The following is a 21811-nucleotide window of genomic DNA, read 5'->3' as shown; positions in this document are numbered from 1 at the left end:
CTTGATCTTCCTTTTTTCCTTCAAGAGAGAAAATAGAATGTGATTTTCTTTTTTTTAATTTTAAAAAAAGCAAAACAAAAAAAAAGGGTAGAAATTAGTTCTGTCTTGCTTTGTTATTTTTCTCCCTCTAACATAGAAAGGATAGAAGTACATGTTAAGACTCATGCTTGTGTAAAACCTATAAACAGTTTATGAGAACTGATCTGATGACACATGATGAAACGAACAAAAACTTTGAAGGAAAGTGGCACTGCAGTACCCAATCCTGATTCCGAGTGTTATGATGTGAAATCCAGCAATATTATTAATCTTTGTTCAAAAGGATTTTAATCTAATAACTTGTGTTAGGTCTCAACATAAATGAAGATATAGATAAACGCGTACATGTCTAAGTGTATAGGATTGATAGCCATAGTACTTAGTTTTTGTTGGATAGTTGAACAGAACTGTTTGCAGTCTCCCTGGTTGAAATCCCATTTACATGTTCCACTTGTGTACCTTGAACAACTATTTATAGGGCGACAATATGTATACATCAGCTAGTGATTTATTACTATTTCTTTTCTTCAAAAGTATGTACTATTTCTGCCCGTTTTCTATTTTGTTTTGTCTTTCTTTAAATAAAGAAGGAAATGATATAGAACTTCAAAAAATAGGGAATCAACACTAATTAATATGTTGCATATTGTTATTTTAGTTGTTGTTCAGGTGGAGATTTATGCATAAAAAATGAAAAGCATAAACTGTTCGTTTGGATGAACTAACAAAGGTTAGTAGTATAGTTATGTAATATATATATATATATATATTTAATCTTTTCCCTTCTTCTGGAGGCAACTTGAGATCATACTCATAAGTGAAATGAATGAAACTCACATTTGTAAATATCATATTGTTTCCTTAGTTAAAAAAAAAAACTAAAAGAGTAATAGGATCCAAAATGTACAATAAAGATTATGATAATGAAAACGAAAGAAAGTGATCAAAAGGAGAAGTGAACAAAGAGAGTGAGGCAAAGGAAGGTAGAATGTCATTTTCTTAGCTATTGTGTGTCATTCCTGAGATACAAACAACCAACATCTACAGCTTACGGAGAGGTGTCTTTTCGCTTACAGTGTGTAGAGGTTTCAGTCCATAGTTGACTGTCTTCAAGGCAGAAGCTGCATGGCACAAGGGCATCTCAGAGCAGAACAGCAGACCATCAAAGGAGAACGAATGTTTCTATGTAACTTCATTCTCAATAGACAGCATCACTAACAACTTACTGATCAGATTTCATTTATCTATTGCCAATATCATGTAGCAATAGAAAAATGTGATGTGTTTCTAAGAGTGTCTTACACCAACTCTATGTATTGTTTTCTAACTTTCTTCTTTTCTGACTATACATTTGGGCATTTTCCGACTGTCACATTAAAATTGTCATTGCATCTCTCATAGTCTGAAATTAACCATTCCTGTGTGAGGGGCAGTGACATTTTTTTTTCTCTTTCTGGTAGTGAATATTCTTTTCTGTATAGCTGTGTGAACTTGGGGGGAACCATTTTGAAATAAGAATACAGCTGAATTAAAATGCTATGTCAAAAACCTTTAAATTTTCAAATTTTATTAAATGTCACCTAAAACAGTGTACTCTTTGTGCTACTGGGACAGTAACAATAAGACATTCATTCATGATCTATGAGGATGCTAATTTTCTCATATGCTTACTGACCCTGGGTATCATTAACCTATTTTGTGCTTGTCAGGTAAGAAATGTTTATTGTTGAAATTCTCCCTTCTGTTATTCATGGAGTTTAAATTCTATGCCTTGTAGTCCATGATTGTATTTCTTCTCCTAAAAATTCTGTGCTCATATACTTTGGGTGTTTTTTATTAGTGTGCAGATTTTTTTATTGTTATGTTTTTTTTTAATTTCTTAAAGACAATTTTAATATAGTCTTTATTTTATTTTTTTATTTTTAAAAAAAGATTAAGATAAAAGAGGACATAACAACACAGGTCAGAATAGAACAATTTAAGCAACATAGTGTTTCACCACAAGACAACCAACATAACAGTGGCTACCATAGTGTCTCTTTCCTTGAAATATTTGAGTATACCTTCATATACTGTAAATATCAAACATAACAAGACAGTGCAAAGGCATTCAAGAGAAAGAAAGTGTTACAGGGTATTCAGAACCAACTAACAGAAACTGAACAATGCTTACTATATTATCTCCTTGTCTATAAAATATTTTGTTTATACTATCACATATAATAAAATCTAATAAGATACAACATGATAAAACCAATAGAGACAGAAGAACAAAAGCTTGATGGGACTTCAAGACAAGATGATATTAAATCATCACCTGCTATTATAGTGTCTTGTTTTCTTCAAAATAGCTTTTATACCGTCACTGACAATAAAATCAAACAACCCAAAATAAAACCATTCCAACTATTGAATGAAAAACATTATAAGGCTTCAAAGCAATATTATGGGGAATCATGATTACCACATACTTTTATGTATTCTTACCATTCCTTATACTAGGGAAAATTTGGTATTTATACATGTGAGTTTGATTTATTTCACTTATGAGTATGGTCTCAAGCTGTATCCATTTATTTATAAATATCTCAATGTGATCCTTCTTTATAGCTGAGTAGTACTCTATTGTATAGAAATACCACAACTTTTTTATCCATTCCTCAGTTGATGGACACTTGGGTTGTATCCAAGATCTGGCGATTACAAATTGTGCTGCTATAAACATGGGTGCACATATATCACTGTGGTATGATGCTTTCAGTTCTTCTGGGAATATGCCTAGAAGTGGAATAGCTGGGTCAAATGGGGCTTCCAGTCCTAGTTTTCTGAGAAATCTCCAGACTGATCTCCACAATGTTGTACCAGTCTACACTCCCACCCACAGTGCAGGAGAGTTCCTTTTTCCCCACAGCCTCTCCAGCATTTGTTGTTGGCAGTCTTTCTTATTTTTTTATTGACTTGCATGAATTATCTGCATATCAAGGATTTTAATATTTTGCTTAGATGTTGTAAATACTTTTCTTCTTTTATGTTTTCTTGTAGTATATAGAGTCATTTGTGATAAATATCCTTAGTCAAAGTTGGTATATCCATTATGATATCTAGGATTTATAGTTGGACAAGAAAGATTTCTTTATCCTCAGCTCTATAATCAATTTATACATGTTTTCTCTTATTTTACCCAATTTTTAATTTTTTTTATTTTAAAGAGAAAGAAAACACAGAAAAGGAAAAAGACATAGAAACAACAACTACAAGAACAAAAAAATTAAAACAATAACAATATATGCTTTCAAAATAGGAGAAGAATTAACAATGATTATAATATTGCATATTGTTATCTTGAAAAGAGTTCCTTACATTACCAGATATAGACATGTACATCGATCTAGTCATGAGTATTAACTATTCTTTTCCAAGAACTAATAGAATTAATAATATTATCTTAACCTATTTTATGAATAGAAACAAATTTACATTTTTCCTTTTGTCTTTTCCCCTATTCTAGTTTTTTTCCCCCTTTGAGCAGTTTCTTACCTTTTCACAGTATTTATTGAAGATTTTGTATCTTATTTACTCTTTAAGTTTCTTATACTGTGGAGACAATATGGTATTTACACATGTGAGTCTGATTTATTTCACTCATGAGTATGATCTCAAGTCGCATCCATTTACCTTTAAAAGCCTGAATGCAATCCTCCTTTATAGCTGAGTACTACTCTGTGGTATAAAAATACCTGTCTTAGTTACTTTTTACTTGTACCTGTGACAAAATACCTGAAGCCCAAAGTGGGGAAAGGAAAGGTTTATTTCTTACAGTTTGTGGAGGTTTCAGTCCACACTCAGCTGGCTCCAAGGCAGGCTGGCATGGCGGGGCCGCAGTTCATGGTGGCTGCAAACAGCAAGGAAGAAACCAGCAAGAGGGAGAAACACACCTTCTTCCTGCCATTACATCACATCCTGGCTCCACCCCTAGGCGGGTGCAGCACTCACGCCCTCAATCCAAGTGCTACACAATGAACCAATCACAGGTGCACAATGCAAACGCATGAGACCTGGGGACCACAGACATAAACTATGACAATACCGCATCTTTTTTACCCATTCCTCAGTTGATGAGCATCCAGATCTTTTTTGTATTAGTAGTAGTAACAGCAGTCAAAACTAATGGCCTCACACTTGCCAGGCAGGCTCTGTGCTACTGAGCTATATCCCTAACCCAGTGTTTTTATAAGCTCTTGCTTTCTGATTAAACATTTCCTCTGTGGAAGGATGTGTGTGTGTGTGTGTGTGTGTGTGTGTAGGACTCTGTACTGCTGTTTGCTCAGTTTTATGAATATTTGTCCTTGAGGCTCAGTGCCCTGAGAATTTGGTAAGACAAGGCCAGATGGTTTAGTTTGTCTCCAGGTAGCACAGAGCAGGGTTATGTCTTTTTTTGCATTCCACGAAGAGGCTCCTAGGAATGAAGTGCTAAGGATCTGGACTCAGCCCTGTAGCGCATATCCTTCCCACCATGGTGTCCACCAGCTGTCATCGGGCCAGGTTTATCTGTGGGTCTGCGCTGGTGATCAGCCCACACCTGTGCCCAGCCACCCCCACCTGAGACTTGGGACACTTGATGGCTGCCAGCTAGATCAAAGGAGTTCAGGTCCAACTCTAGGAGCTCTTGTGGGCCTCCTGTGGTGCTGCTGGAGATTCCTGATAACCTGATCTTTGCACCAGCTCTAGCTTGAGAGCTGGGGGAAGTGCGAGTGGGTGGTTTTTCTCAGTGGACCCCAAAGGAAGATTCCTGCTTTGCTCCCAGATACCTTCCTGGCCAATAAGGAGGGAACAGCTGGTGGTTGCCTCTCTGCCTCCTGGCTCCCCGTGGGAGCTCACCTTTGTGATCTCTCCTTTATCCAGGACTGTGACTGTAATTGTAATGCCCATGGAAATTGCTTTGGTACTTGTGAAGCTGGTTGCTTCTTTTAGGGTGGTTGGGTCATCTTTGCAGAGAAAGTTTGGCAAAGGAAAGAAGTGGAAAACTGCTACATCTAAACCATGACACCAGTTGACCACACTCTGGCTGGGAAACCCCAGTAGGTTCTTTCTTTTCCATGCATCAGTTTTCTCATCTGTAAAGTGGGATCATACCATTGGTTTTTTTTTTTGTTTTTTTGTTTTTTTTTTTGCTGGGAATAGCAGGATATCTAGGATATGCTGAGCTCTCTGCAGATGTCTGTTGTTATTATACAGGCTGCATCTTTAATATAGAAATTTCAGTGCCTCGTAGCTCCTGTGGGCTCCTTCTCTGCATGTCTTGACGCAGCCGCTCCTCATCAAGGATATTTCCTTCCATTGTTTTATGCACAAAATGGAAGCAAATGGCTGTAGATAATTTTAGGTGTAGTTTCATGTGTTCAAATCTTAGGAATTTTTTTTTTTTTGGAGGTGTTGGCTAGCTATGAGAACGTGGGATCTGTGACACGGGAGCTGAAATGATTGGAAAAATGACCCTTGGGTGGCTGCATAAACCAATGACTCCAGAAGCGGATGCGGGATATGGAATCACTCAAGAGCTTTCGGGGAGCTGGGTTTCTACACCCTCCCTTGATTTCTGGCTTCATCCATTTGGATCACATTTAACCTGGTGCAAGGGTCCTTGAGATGCAGCAACAATGACTTCACCATCATCTGTTAACCTGGAGGTTTAATCTTTGGGGAACCCAGAGAAATGTCTTTACAAGAGGACCCTGTGTGTTTTTTTTCACTTCCTCACCAAAAGTAGGAGAGAGAGAGAGAGCAGATTATAAGGCAGCTTATACTTCCCTAATGGACTGCCTGCCTCTTAATGCAAAATGGAACTTGTTCCTTGAGTACTACAGATGTCACTGATGCAAAAAATTCAAACTGAACTGAACTTTGCTGTTCTTGAAACTACATAGGTGCTCGCCTTACTTAACACAGAACACCATTTATGTAACGTCACAAACAGCAGCTGCACGCCTGACTGTAATTTAGTGAAAGCTGGCTCCTGCTGGGCGTCCATTACTGAAATCTGAAAGCAAATGCTCCATTTGGTTGGCCATGGCAAAAGGTAACTTTTGCACGTAATCATGCTTTCAACTTGGGAAAACTCATTGGAGAAAGAACATTCTTGTCATAATATTTGCTTTCCTTCCGAGGTAAGACAATAGCCAGAAGTGAACAAAAATGACAAAATTACAGCGTTTTAGTGCTTTTAACTTTCACAACTTGAAGCAGGGAATTGCCTGTCAAATACCTGTGTCTTCAGTTGCTGCTTATTGCAGAGTGTCGTCAGTAACAACTGTCTTACAAAAGCATGTGCGCATTTGAGTATTAGCTAGTAAACTCCCTGTGCTCTAAGAGCAGGAAGTGTACTTCTTTGACAGTCTAAAGGTTTGGGTATGTGTCTAAGGAGAAAAAAAAGAAAACTATTTTGCTTTATTTATGTAACTTGGCATTTTGATTTTTGCTCATTGCTGCCTTCCAATTAAACAAAGGTTGAAGGAGAACTTTGAAACCAGAAGAATTACCATATTCTGTGATAAGGTAGATGCTTCCTGTTAGTGACTTTTTGCAATGTTTATCTTCCCAACATTCAGAGAGAGTGTGGCATGTTTCTTATGAGAAGCTCCTGTTCCAAAGACGCCTATGGGTCGCATGTGGATTTTATCAGCCTGGGTGGGTTGCAGTTTATGTGGTGTGGGTGAATGAAAGGCAGTCTGAACAGGACAGAATAAATGGCTTTAATAACCCCAAGGGTCACTGCTGACATAGTCCAAGCAATAGAATTTCCTTTCCTGTGAGTATGAATTTACAATAAAATGCAAGTTGCAGTCTAGAGTATGGCTCACCGAAAGCTAATAAATCCCTTCATTTCTGGTGGCTCTGCAGATAACGCTTGCTGGCTTTTTTGTTTGTTTGTTTGTTTTTCCAATCACTTTGTCTTTCCTAACCTTCTTTGACGTTCCCTGATATGTGCCCCAGCCGACCCTGCCTCAGATTGACGCTTCCTCGAGGAAGGTCTCTTCTAACAATGTTTCTTCCTGACTGTGCTTGCCGTGGTTCCTGAGTCCCAGGTCTGTTTTACTGGCTTTGCAGCTGAGCGGTTCTAGGAGGTTCCTGAAGTTAGAGGTCACTGGGAAAGGTCATCTCCTTCCATGCACACGATCTACGTGCTGTTTTCCGTCTCTCTTCCTGCTGTTACACCAACAGCAGGGCAGATTTTAGGGCTTGCCCTTGTGTAAGAAGAGGGAAGAATGGCATATGAACAAAACTGAGTATCAGTAATTCAAAGAGCAGAACACAGTGGTACCTCGGTACAGGACGGCTATTGTTTGCAAACGGTTTTTTTTTTTTTTTTTTTGCAAACTGAAACATTTAGCAAAATTTTGTTTTTGTCTGCAAACTCTGCATCAGGTGGTGAACACGACCATGGCGTGTTTCACACACAGATACAAAGGCTGAATCGAGCTGGGAAAGCATCGATGGCTCGAGCAGATGCAGGTGCAGGAGGAAAAAAAAATCACACATTACAATGCTGTTTGAGGTGAAGACAGGTGTAATGGAGGAAATCACAGCATTATCATAGTCACCAGGTAGGACAGCATCCGAGAAAGGTGTATTTCCAAGAAACGAAGTCACTTGAGCAAAAAATCCCTGAGTTGGGAGAACACCAAGGGTCCTTGATAGAATGTCAGGACCTTAGTCTTTCCGTTTTCCATGCTCTAACTCATCTGTCCATGCGTGTTCACTGCATAGAGAAGTTACATATCAAAAGATCTGAAACTCTATCCAACTTTTATGAACAATATAGTTCTAGAAATTGGTCAACTGTCAAATGTCTTTTTTTATTATATGTCAATGTTGGTTACACATTTTGTTACATGTGAACTTGCTTTTCAAAGGGTGGGGGATTCTTCAGATAGTCACCATTGTTAGCTTTCCCTGGAAGCCTTTTTGAGAAATTAAAGTTTTCAGACCCCACCCCAAACAAACTGAATGCAAATCTTTGTTTTAGCACAGCCCCCCCCTTTGATAAATGACCCACTAAAGCTCGAGGAATACAGATGTATAATAAGAATGGAGTAGACACCCTGTATCCTGAGCACAAGGTCTTGATTTTTAGATTCAACTGCTCAAGTAGAGTGAAAAAGTACATAAATTGGTATCATCCATTCTTTCTCTTGCTTGCTTCTTCATAGCTATTTGAAAATGATTAGGAATATCTTCTGAACACAGTGGGAATGGAACTTTTAGATTCAATAAAAGATACGGAAGCGAATCAAATAGCAAAAGAGATGGTTTCCAGATTAGCAGATGTGGTGAATCTGGGTGACTGGATAGAAATCAGCTTTGAATGTGTGCCTCTGCCCTCATTTAGGAAAATGTACCCACTTAGAGGACTTCAGAAAGGGCGGCAGTTCTCCTGTCATCTCTGAACAACAGACATACTCAAGACATAGGGACAGTCGCTTCTCAGGAGCTCAGTCATTCGGGCTGTAGTGGCCGCCCTCCTCGCCTCACTTAGGAGCTGCACATGCAGTCTGTGATGGAGCTGACCTCCTCCTCCTCTTCCTGGTTCACCATCTTTCAAGCACAGGTCTCTTCCATGGAACATATTGTTTGCTGTCTGTCATTTGCCTAATTCGTGCATAAATAGAATTGTGCCCAGACTTCACACGTTCAGTTTAACTATTACCATTTTGCTTGCTTTTCTGCTGAGAGATCCTCAAATCAGATAACAAATGAAAAGCTAAAAAGCACAAAAAGAAAACTCCCTCAAAGAAAGTACATCATGCTTTTATTTTATTTTTTTTCTCAGCCGGTTTATAGAAGGTAGATAAAAAAAGCACAAATTGGTAAAAAAAAAAAAATTGAGTAGTAAACTATTTTTTCTTTTGTGTCAGCTTTTTCTTTTATCTACTAATGTACATCTTAACAGGGGACAGGGAGTGACTTTCATAAGTGCATACAACGTACAACGCCTAGAACTGTCTTCCCATGTTTGATTCACGGTCTCATCCCCTCCTGTTTGCCTAGCAATCACCGTGCAACTTGTACGTCTTTTTCAAGCTTCCAGAGAGAGCATATGCTGTGCTTCTTGTCATTTGGTGTGTGGCTTATTTCCCTTAATATGGTATCCTCCAGTTCCACCCATTGTGCTGCAAATGATAATATGCTGCTTACTCTTTGCTGAATGTCCAGAATGTATAGAAAGCATGTGGTCTGTATCCATTCAGCTGCTGATGGACCCCCAGGGGAACTCGGTATCTTAGCTATTGTGAAGAATACCATGATAGACGTGGATTTGTAGCTAACCCTTTGGGATGCTGATTTCATTTCCTCTGGATGTACACTCAGAAATGGGGCGGCTGGGTCATTTGGAAGTACTAAGTTTGATTGTGATTTAAGAATCTCCAGCCTATGTTTCATAGTATCTATCCCTTTTTCACAATATCTTTGCCAGAATTTGTGATCTTCTGCTTTTGATTCCTTCTTAAATAATAATCATTCTCACCGGAGGGAGATGGTTCCTCATTGTAAATGTTATTTGCATTCTGCAGATGTCTAATTCTGCTGAACTTTTTTTCAAGGTATGTACTTGTTAGACGTGTGCAAGCTCTTTCGGCTTGTGTCGATCGTACTGATAAATCAGATGCTTGCAAACAGCCCATCTGTGAAATCCCTTGAACTGCATATTAAGGATAAGATCAGGATTGAAGGTTTGGAGATCCTGACCATTTATTTCAGTTTCAGGAAAGAATACACTATTGACCGCATCTCCATTAGGTAGACATTGCACTCAGCTGCAGATGATGAATTTTTGAGTTGTGACACATACATCCTGATATAGGGGATATTAGTTATGTTTCTAATCCCTCCCTAAGCTAACAAAGAATTGCCTGTCCCCAGCCAATGACAGCAGAATTTCTCTGTGCTGCTAGACAGATGGTTCCGGCGAGGATCAGATTATAGCTGCTAAGGTCACATCCCTGGACCAACACCATGCATTTCATACATAGAAATCCTCACCCGCACCAATCGGTTCAGTGGCTGCATCTCTCATTCTGTCTTTAATGTGCAGCTACAGTGACATCATAGGAGATCCACCATCTCCCTGCTAGTTAGGAGAAGGACTATGTCTTGGTTGCTTTTATTCATTGTTAAGACGAAATACCCAATACCCAAAGTCAAGGAAGGAAAGGTTCATCTAGCTCCCTGTCTGTGGAGGTTTCAGTCTATAATCAGCTGTCTCCAAGGCAGGATGGAACGGTGAGGGGCAACTGTTCAGAAGATAAAGCAACAAGAGCCAAAAAGGGGAAAGTGAGCCTCTTTTCCTCCTTTATAGTGAAAGCAGGTTACCTGCCCTAGGGTGGGTGTAGCCCTCAAAGCATCTCAGGGCTCTCCTCTTGCACAGGCTAAGGAAGTTTACAAAGTGAGAACACTTTCCCCCTGCTGAGTCACTTAGTAAAACTTCTAAAGGTGACACAGTGAATCAACCATCACATCATCCTAGGCTGTAAACAGCCTCCCTAGGGCATGTCCTCTGTACGGTAGGATGTCCATCTGCTGATTCACTCAATGAAGCTACTAAACTTCTCAGATTGACACAGTGTATCAACCATTACAGAATAACTTTCCAAAATGGCTTTAAAGGGGCTCTTTAAAGTTTCCCAGAGTTCTACAAAAAGTAGAACTCCTTTCTTAACTTTTTATAGTAGGTAAGGATATTTTTTTTTCATTTGTTGGTACATATTTGTAATTCATAACGTGTGCGTTCCTTGTGGAGAATCAGTACATAATACATCTTCATTTCTTTTTTTCCTTGTTCTCTTCCCTTTATACCCCACATTATGCACCGTAAAAATGTACCAAAAATATGTGCCTGGGGGGATCTTTATTTTCATTAAGGGGCCCAATGCTTCAGAAAATGTAAATACATACTTCAAACATTTTACTCCAGCAGGTTGTCTGATTCCACATACCTTGTAGAAAGAAAGAAAAATAAAACACAAATCTATTTTCTTTCTCTGTTTGTAAACCATTGAGCTCCAACCTTGGCCCTTTTTATCTTTTTATTTAAAGCCAGGATCTTGCTAAGTTGCCCTGTTGGCCTGGGATTCCTGAGCCCACTGTATTTACTGAGAGTGTACCGTGTTCAGCTCACAAGTCTAAATTAAGCAAAGTACCTCGGCTTCAGTGAGGCAAAGTAGTATTTTAAATGCATGGTAGGAATTAAGGTATGTTCAGCACAAACCCTGAGGGTGACCCTAACCTAAATCTTCTGCAGCCAATTCCTTTTGATTTTTTTAGTGCCGGGGATCGAACTCAGGACCGCGCACTTGCAAGGCAGGCGCTTATGCCGCTGAGCTAAATCCGCAGCCCCTGTAGCCAATTCCTTAATACAACTCACAGTTTTTGTCCATTACATCTCCCATGTAGAGGTTTAATAAAAAAAAATCTTGGGGATTCAAGCACAAACAAATCTGCTTAAATCAGGACCTTAAATAAGATGTTAATTACCGAGTTCTTACTCATTAAGACCTAGAATCTCAGCTGTGCATTTGAAACCCTATAGTCCCCTGTGTAGTTTACTACCCTGCGAGACTCTGAGAAGCAACTTGTTTGTGAAGAAATCCTTAGAATAAATGAACACTGCAGACTGGAATTTAGCCTTCCTTTACCATGAGGGAAAGAGTCCAGATTTCCTGTTTTCCAAATTTTCTTCTTTAGGATGGTAACACGACTGATCAGAAAGCCTTTGCTGCTGATAACCTGGCTCTTCTTGTCTGCAGTTAAATAACAAAGTGCTCTTGAAATGCCCGATTGTCTGTATTTGTTTCATTCGGGGGCAAAAAAAAAAAAAGTGCAAGTAAGCTTTGGAAATAAAACATTTCATTTAAGAGTTTTCCTGCAGCCCGCCACTGGTAATTCAAAACTATCATCCGATATAAATTGGTATCATTATACCTCAAGAACCTCACTGAAGAATAATATTTTTGGACCTCTGACTTGCAATCTATTGCTCTTGGAGAAAGAATAATACAGCATCATTTGTTCCCGTGGGAGATTTCTGTTTGGAATTTTGAAGAGAGAAATATGTGAGACCTTAGAAAGGATCTATCTTATGAAAAAATAAATAGTTAAAAGGCTGCAGACTTTCCACATAAGATTCTGGCATAAGCCTGCATAGCATGGGGTCCTCAGCAGTCTCTGGAGGGAACGAAGGACTCCAAGGAAATCAGAAATCTGACAATTTCTCAGCAGAATGAGCTGGATTTTCCATCTCTCATACCTACATTACAGCCTCAGCTGCTTTCTCCTGTATTAATCCCAGCCCCGTTGTAGATGAAGATGATCAGCCAGGTTGTCACTCTGAGAGGGAATTAGAATAAGGACATATTAAATGTCTGACAGTGGTCATTTGAAAAATTGGAATGTGGAGGCTGTGTTCAGAGAGAGATATTAAGATGGAGATGCAAGCCAGAAATGCTAGTTGAAACAGTCTGTGTATAAATGCAGCTGGAGATTTGTCTGGAGATTAAAAACATGAAAGCCCAGAGGGGAGACAGTGAACAGGAGGTATCTGGTTTAAACAAAGGGAATGCATTAGAAGTCATCCATAGTTTATCCTTTGTTATGGTAGAGTAGTATTAACACACTACTGCGTGTATATAACATGCTCCATCCATTCATCTGTCGATGGATAAAGAGGCTATTTCCAAGAATTAGCTACTACAAGTTGTGCTGCTATTAACGCGGATGGATGTGCATGGATCACTGTAATATGATATCTTTCATTATTTCTCCTACAAAATGTGTCTGCATGGCTTTCTCTTTTCTAGATTATATGGGAGGCCATATACTACAATGAATTTTCTTGCTGACTTGTTGGCACTTAAAAATGTGTGTTTAAGATTCATCTCTGGCCAAAAGAAAAAGAATTTTAAAAAGGGCTGGGGATTTAGCTCAGCGGCATAAGCGCCTGCCTTGCAAGCAGGCAGTCATGAGTTCGATCCCTGGTACCAATAAAAAGGAAAAACACACACACACACACACACACACACACACACACACACACACACAAAGATTCATCTCTGGCTTTTCACAGCCAGTTCCCTTATTTCTCTGAGGGCTAAATTATCTTTCCATTGTCTGGAAGTTCCATGCCTTACACATCCACTTGCTGGCTGAGTGTCATCTTGGCTCTCTCCAAGGTTTTGGCTCTTATAGAAAAACTGGTATCAATATTTGCATGTGGGTTTTGATGTGCACAGAAGTTATGCAGCCATATTTTTTTTCTTGCGAAGCTTTTTTTCTACAGCATTTTTCTTTGAGCCAAGATTCTTCTAAATAGAGGAAAGGTGACCACTGTTTGAAATGCAGGTATATGGTTTTCCCCCACCTTTCCCTCTGGATTAACTATAGGAGGAGAATGGGAAACCACTAAACTTCGACCTGAATTATTTTACATGGAAGTTGTTATATGACGAACAGCTTCATGGTTATTTTTCTTTCAAAGCCCAATGAGGGTTATATCGCCTTGTGGCTTCTATTTCCTCCCGTGGAACTAATTACCATTTTCAAAGAAATAAGGAATGAATTAGTATCACAGGCAGAGATAACCCTGATGAGCGCCAGCGCACAGGTGGTTCGCTTAGCTGGACCAGATAAAGACAAGACAATAAATGTCTACACGAGGGTGATTTATCACAGGAGACCAATTACTGAAATGGGCCCCGGGTGTCCTGTTGCTCGGCTTTGAGAGCACTGCATGTATGTATGTGATTCGGGTGCTGAGAATGTTCACCACTGGGGTTAAAAATTGAGAAAGACTGAATCTCGTCTACCCTGTGGCATTTGAAATCCCGTAGCAGATGTGTGGCTGGCAGCAGGTGACTTAAGTATTGTGTCTGCATCAGAAATCATCTTTGCCACTTCTGTGGGGAGGTCACCCTGTGATTCTTCCTCCCCTTTCCTGGAAACTGATGTATGGAGAGTGTCTTGACCAGATATGATCTGTCTCCTGGTAGGATTTATTAGCGTCATTATTTCTGCTGCAAAATAGGTCTGATATCCTTGCAGAAGCTCAACTGCTGTAGTCACGCTGCAGTGATTTGATGAACCTAACTCCAAATTTGCTTTCCATGTGCAGATCAGTGATGTCACCCACAGTCCCCAGAGGATATGAAAAGATTTGCTCCTCACTTAATAGGGTTGTGACAGGGTGAGCTGCTTGAAAAATGACTTGAGAGAATGTGAGGAAAGATACAAAGAAAATGTGTATAAATACAGCTGATGAGCACGTAAATTATTTCCAAGATTTACCGATTGTAAATCATGCTGCTATAGAATTCTACAAGAAATATAAAGAAGACCTAATGCCGACACTCCTCAAACTATTCAATGAAATTGAAAGGGAAGCAATCCTTCCTAAGTCATTCCTGGAAGCAAATATTACTCTAGTACCAAAACCTGAGAAAGACCCAACTATAAAAGAGAACTATAGACCGATCTCCCTAATGAACACAGATGCAAAAATCCTCAATAAAATATTGGCAAATAGGATCCAGCAAATCATCAAGAAGATTATACACCATGACCAAGTGGGATTCATCCCAGGAATGCAAGGATGGTTCAACATACGCAAATCAATAAATGTAATCCACCATATCAATAAAGCCAAAATAAGAATCACATGATCATCTCTATAGATGCAGAAAAAGCCTTCGATAAGGTCCAACACTTATTCATGATAAGAACTTTACAGAAAATTGGAATAAATGGTCTTTACCTCAATATAATAAAGGCCATTTATGACAAACCAACAGCCAGCATCATACTAAATGGCCAAAAATTGAAACCCTTTACTTTAAAATCGGGTACAAGACAAGGATGTCCTTTATCACCACTCCTATTTAATATAGTACTGGAAGTACTAGCCAGAGCAATTAGGCAAGAAAGAGAAATAAAAGGGGTAAAGATAGGAAAAGAAGAAGTTAAATTATCATTGTTTGCAGATGACATGATACTCTACATAGAAGACCCCCTAAACTCCATTGAAATACTCTTAGATACAATAAATAAATTCAGTAATGTGGCTGGATACAAAATCAATACTCAGAAATCAATAGCATTCCTATACATGAACAACAAAATTACAGAGAGGGAAATAAGAGAAACTGGACTATTCACATTAGCAAGCAAAAAAATGAAATATTTAGGAATTACTCTTACGAAAGAAGTGAAAGACTTATACAGTGAAAATTATAATACACTGAAAAAGGAAATTGAAGATGATCTCAGAAAATGGAAAGACATCCCTTGCTCATGGATAGGAAGAACAAACATTGTGAAAATGGCCATTCTCCCAAAACTGTTATACAGATTCAATGCAATCCCAATAGAAATACCATCAACATACCTTATAGATCTAGAGAAATCACTCCTAAATTTCATCTGGAACCAGAAGAGACCTAGAATCGCAAAGGCAGTTCTAAGCAGCAAAGACAAAGCAGGAGGCATCACAATCCCTGACTTGAAGTTATACTACAAAGCAACAGTAGTAAAATCAACATGGTATTGGAATCAAAACAGAGCTGAAGATCAGTGGAATAGATTAGAAGATACAACCACAACTACGAACACACTCAACCACCTTATTTTTGATAAAGGAGCCAAGCAGGTTCACTGGAAGAACGACAGTCTCTTTAATAAATGGTGCTGGAAAAACTGGCTCTCCATTTGCCGAAAACTAAAGCTAGACCCATGTCTATCACCATGTACTAAATTAAAATATAAATGGGTCAAAGATCTGAATATTAAAACAGAAACACTAAATCTATTGGAAGACAAAATAGGTAGAAACCTTGGAGACATAGGAGTAGGTAAAGAATTCATGAACAGGACTCAAACCGCACGGGAAATACTTCCCAGAATCAATAACTGGGACCACTTCTTATTAAAAAGTTTCTGCATGTCAAAAGAAATCTCCAGCATAGTGAAAAGAAAACCCACAAACTGGGAAAAGATTTTAGTGAACTCTCTCTCAGACAAGGGCCTCTTGTCTAAAACATATAAAGAATTAAAGAAACTCAGACCTCCGAAATTCAAAGATCCAATCCAAAAATGGGCATCTGAGATGAATACACAATTCTCAGATGAAGAAATGCAAATGGCAAATAAATACATGAAAAAATGCTCATCATCATTGGTCATTAGAGAAATGCAAATTAAAACCACACTGAGATACCATCTCACTCCTGAAAGAATGGCCAGGATCAAGAAAACCGACAACAAATGCTGGAGAGGCTGTGGGGAAAAAGGAACTCTCCTGCACTGCTGGTGGGAGTGTAGACTGGTACAGCCTTTGTGGAGATCTGTCTGGAGATTTCTCAAAAAGTTGGGACTGGAAATCCCATTTATTCCAGCTATTCCACTTCTAGGCATATTCCCAGAAGAACTGAAAGCATCATGACACAGTGATATATGTGCACCTATGTTTATAGCAGCACAATTTGTAATCGCCAGATCTTGGAAACAACCCAAGTGCCCATCAACTGAGGAATGGATAAAAAAGTTGTGGTATTTCTATACAATGGAGTATTATTCAGCTATAAAGAAGGATCACATTGAGATATTTATCAATAAATGGGCACAGCTTGAGACCATACTCATAAGTGAAATAAATCAATCTCGCATGTGTGAATACCGAATAGTTTCCCTAATGTAAGTAATGATTCAAATATATAAAAATATGTGGTAATCATGATTCCCCATTAGGTGGCCTTGAAGCCTTATAAAGTTTTCACTCATTAATTAGAAAAGCTTTATTCTGGGCTTCTTGATATGAAAATATTTGAAGCTAGAGTATATGAAGTTTTACCCAAATATTTCAAGGAAAAAGACACTATGGTAACTGCTATTAAGTCAGGTTATAAGGTGGTGAAGTACTAGGTTATTGAAACAGTCATGCTGTGACCTCTGTTGTTATATTGTTATGTCCTGTTTTATCTCAATCTCCCCCTTATTGTTTCAAAAAAAATTATTTAGTCATTTCTTATGTTTGTCTTAATTAAAGAAAAAATTCAAAAAAATTAGGATATATAAATAGTAACTCTTTTCGATTTCCTGTTAACTTGTTTTGAAGTCCTGTAGTACTCCCATGATCTTGTTTTGACTGATTAGACTCTGTTCCATTCTATATGATAGTATCAAGTTTGAAGACATAGGCAACTACTTTGAAGACAATAAGATTCACTAAGATACCCATTCTGGTTTGACTATTGTCTTCTTTGGAAGTCCTGTAATGTTTACAATGCCTAAGTTTTATTGGTCTTGTTCTCTACTGTTTTGTCCAACTTTATAATATCTAATAAGATAGACAATTCTTTTTAAGGAAATAAGGGACAACGTTGATAACCATTGTTGATAAACTTGTACTCTGTTCTACACCATGTGCTACGTCTATCCTTGGTATTGACTGACAGCTTTGTTTTGCCATATTTGACTGTATTCTTCCCCCCCCTCAAAGAAAGTAATAAGCACTAAGGAGTAATAAAATTCAAGATGTGTAAATTGTGTTGTAAAAAAGAGAGGGAAAAAAAAAAAGAAAAGGAGCTCTAACGGATATAACAGCAAGTGTGTTTGGGGGTGTTAAATAGCTGACTTTATCAATGTTTTTGGAACATTGAACACAGCTGTTTGCAGTCTCCCTGTTTGAATGTCCACCTTGTGTTCTTTGATACTGTGATTTGAGGAACTATTTTCAAGAAAATAGTGTGTAATCTACTAGCAGGTAATTTCTTACTGTTATGGTTTTTTGTTTTGTTTTGTTTTGTAGTTCTGTATTGTGTGTACCCTTACGCCGCTTTGGTTTGTTTTGTGTTTTTCTCTTTTTCCTCTTAAATAAAAAAAAAAAAAAATCATGCTGCTATAACATGGGCACAATGGATCACTGTGATGCAAAGTTTTTAACTGTTTAGGGAAGATACCTACAAATAAATAGTCGGGTCAAATGGGACTCATAGTTTTAGTTTTTGAGGGATCTGCATGCTTCTAGTGTTGTACAACCCACAGTGGATGCTCTATATTCCTACAAGCGATGTAGAGGCGTTGGTCGGAAAATGGGTGTGCCTTCAAGTCATAATGTTGAGTGAAATAAATCAGACACACAAGCCTACATATCAGATAAAACCCAAAATATAAATAAAGTGCAAAATCATAGATAACCGAGTCATAGGAGGTCAGAGATGCATCTTTCTCAAGTGGGAAGAAGACCAAGAATTGGAAGACACAAGGAGAGAGGGGATGGTACAAAATGAAGGTGTGTCGCTTACGTGTACCAACTCCACACAGAGACTGTACACGTTACGTCCCACAAACGTGTACAAACAGGGGCTGTTGCTTACACACGCGGTACAGCATGTTCTATCATAAAGAAGGATCAGCTCCTGGCATTTGAGGTGGCATCGTGGAACAGGAAGACACCCCCTTCAATGCAGAGAGCCAGATGTCAAGCAACGCATGCCACGTGATCTCATTCACAGGTACAAGTGAGAAAAGGTGACGTTCTCAAAACTGAGAGCAGGTGGCAGTTACACAGCCTGGGAGACTGAGACTGTAAAGGGGTAGAGATTGATAAGAAATAGGAAGTTATGCTTAGACGGGCCAAGTGAGACTTGCTTTGTTACTGTTAGGTGAACACAGCTTTCGACCGCTTCTTGTGTGTTTTTAAAAGAAAAAGAGAGGAGAAAGAGTTTTGAATGGTTTTACCCCTCAAAAAATAATAGAAGCTTGAGTTACAAGTTTTTGAGAAATCCCCATACTAATATCTGTAGTGGTTAGGATCCATGTTCATAGATATATTTTCCCTGGCTTGAACTCTAAACAGTGTATACAGTACGGTTGACAAAATGCTCCTTGCTTTGAACATACCGTGCCATCATTCCTGCTATTTTTGGAAGCAGTTACAGAAGTCCTTTTGCTCTAGCATCTTTACGAGTTGATAAAAAAAATATACTGGACGCTGCTGCAAAGTGGCATCCCAGGGAAAGGCAGGTTCATAAAAACATGACACCATGTGCATCCTGACACCTACCGTATTCGCCGGAGCTGGCACCGTGGGACTTCTGACACTCCCCCAACATCAAAAGGACCACGAAGGATCAGTGTTTTGAATGCACTGAGGCAGCCAGGCCCACCTAAAGACGTGTGTGGAAGAACACTTGCAGGCATTGCCTGCCGCGCAAGGTCATCAGAATGATGGGATAAATGTTTTTGAAGGAAGGGGTGGCATTTGAGGGGGCTTCGTGACCATGTGTCTTTTGCTCTAATGCATTTTTGTTTTCCCAGTTCAAGTCAGAGGGTTAATGCCCTGTACTTGTAGCAAGGCTCCAGAGAGGTACATGTTATGCACGCAAAGTGAACGCCCAATCACCGTGCTCAGGAGCGGGAGGACCCTGATCCATTTTAATTTAAATATTCACTTGTCTTTTTTATTTAACTGCATCTCATACCTGTTTCAAAACATCCCATCCTACCTCATGAAATGCATGACTGTTATATATCAATGGATGTAAATTGATAATGGATTCAGAGCCTGCTGCACCAGTTGAAGTCCAGCTGTATGTATTCTGGTCCTGAACTGCAAACCAGCAGCGTGTAACTGTGTGATCTGCAGGGAAATTCTGTACTGTTCCTCTCTGATTGGGCGATCATTGTCTTCTGTTAAAGGGCCATGGTGGCTTCTGTTGAGTCTGTTGTGTTTCTCATGAAGTAAAATCATGTTTTGGCTTTTATTTACTTATTTATTTTTGTTTTTCTTTAAAGTCAAGCAATATTGTTTTGAGCAAAGAGTCTCCTCCAGTTGCCAAGGGTGACCTTGAACTTGTGAGCTTCCTGTTTGCTTGTTAGCCTCCTGTCTGCTGGGAGTATAGGCAGGCACCATGACACCTGGTTTCCTAAGGAAAATTGTAAGCGTGAATAGAAGTGGAACAGTAGAGTAGTTATTTGTGTGCTTTTCTTCCATATACAGCAGTTGTGGACTCAGGCTGACCTCCTCACTCTCCACAGTCACCTGCCCTGTTCTAGCCTTAGTTCAGAAGGACATCGTTTGACATCATTGTCAGTGACAGCATTTCATCCATGGGTGTGACCAGAGATCTCTGTGAAATGCTTTTCCTCCTCCTCCTCTTCCTCCTCCTCCTCCATCTCCTCCTCTTCCTCCTTCTCTTCCTTCTCTTCCTCCTCCTTCTCTATCTCCTCCTCCCTCTCCTCCTCCTCCTGGTTCTTCAAGGTCTTTTGTTTTGTTTTGTTTTTTCCTCTTTGTCTTGGCTCACTAAATCCACCCACTGATCCGTTCAGAGTTTAGCAGTCTGAGATTTAGAATCTTACTTTCTGTTCCCCTCCTTTCTGCGTCTCTGAACTGGAACAGCTCTCTTCTCTTTTTACAACACTATTGCCTTCTTGTGTAAAGTAAAACAGCAGCTGTGACTTTAAAGGTTCCTGGGGTACACACCAGAGAACAGGGAACACACCCTATCACCTATGGCGAGCAATCAGGAAATATTGTTGTTGTAATTGCTGTTCGTGTTAAGTTGGACCGGCGGGCAGTGTTAGGCTAAGGGAGAAGGAGGAGAAAAAAGAAAACAGAAACTATGAGAAATATTGATATTTGTGTTGGACAGTTCTAGGTTTGGGTGTCTACTGCAAAATATTGCAAGATGAAGTTCGTTCCAAAACAGTTGCAGACACATTTGCTCCTGGGGTGGGTTACTTCTTTGGAACCTCAAAGCCTGGGCCAGCTGGAGTGGCCTCTGTCAGTGGCCATTCTAAGAACCATGTCATGACAGGTCCTTTTCCAATTGTGTTACACCTCAGGGTGCAGAGGTACCGCCTTCCTGCCTTGAGGAATGAACTACCTTCATGATGGTGGAACTTCTCTAAATCGACGTCTGTCTGTCTCTTCCAGGGCAGGTTCTGAATGTCCTGGATGAGTTGGGACTGGCCAGCAATACCCTGGTCTACTTCACGTCAGACCAGGGAGCCCACGTCGAAGAGGTGACGAGCAAAGGGGAGATGCATGGAGGAAGCAACGGAATTTATAAAGGTGAGACGTGGCCTCGCAGCACAGCAGCAGCTGCTTTACTCTCGCACTTAGAGATTTTCTGTTCTTCTTCCATTTCTTGGCGGCTTGTAAGACTTCCTCACGCGCCATGCAGTGCACACCTAGGGAACAGAGTGAGCTTCTCTGCTCACCTTAAAATCCTATGTTTCATGTCCATTCATGAAATGGTGCTGTGTACCCCTGAACTGCAAATAGCACCTCTTATTATGCACCTGGTTAGAACTTGAATGGCTCTCCCCCTCTATTCGCATCCCTTCTGCCTGCTGTAATAACTCATAGATCTGAGATGCAAGTGTTCAACGTGGCTATCTCTGTTGGTCTAAAATCAAGATGGCAGCAGGATTCTGTCTTTGTGTGTGTGTGTGTGTGTGTGTGTGTGTGTGTGTGTGTCTTTTTAAGACAAGGTCTCATTTTGCAATTCAGGCTGACCTAACGCTCATTTTGAAGCCCAGGCTGGCCTCAAACTTGCAGGGATCCTCTTGCCTGAGCCTCTCGGGTGCTGAGATAATAGGCGTGCACCACCACCCCCGTTGGACTGTGTCCTTTCCAACGGAAAACGATTTCCTGGCCTTTGCCAGTTTACCCGGGCTGTTCTCATTTCTTGACTCACTGACTCTGGTTCCACCACGAAGGACCACA

At 39.6% G+C, this 21811-nt stretch overlaps 1 protein-coding gene and 1 non-coding gene across 6 annotated transcripts in view; one reads left to right on the top strand and one right to left on the bottom strand.

Moving 5' to 3' along the window:
• The window catches only part of LOC100717716 (steryl-sulfatase-like), a 188675-nt gene that overhangs the window by 128782 nt on the left and 38082 nt on the right, over positions 1-21811 (top strand). For all 5 annotated transcript variants that reach the window (XM_063243266.1, XM_013145438.3, XM_013145436.3 and 2 more), the window contains one exon: positions 21017-21154. In XM_063243266.1, the coding sequence (XP_063099336.1) occupies positions 21017-21154 (138 nt within the window). The remainder of the gene's footprint in view (positions 1-21016; positions 21155-21811) is intronic.
• LOC111755126 (small nucleolar RNA U13) lies at positions 19403-19504 on the bottom strand. Its single transcript, XR_002789710.1, has one exon. It is a non-coding gene; the product is annotated as a small nucleolar RNA U13 (small nucleolar RNA).

The sequence above is a fragment of the Cavia porcellus genome, unplaced genomic scaffold (genome assembly GCF_034190915.1).
Source record: "Cavia porcellus strain 051 isolate PalLab524CR breed Dunkin Hartley unplaced genomic scaffold, mCavPor4.1 scaffold_37, whole genome shotgun sequence".
NCBI lineage: Eukaryota > Metazoa > Chordata > Mammalia > Rodentia > Caviidae > Cavia > Cavia porcellus.
Note: the sequence above shows the minus strand (reverse complement) of the source record. Positions and strands in the feature narration are given on the sequence as shown.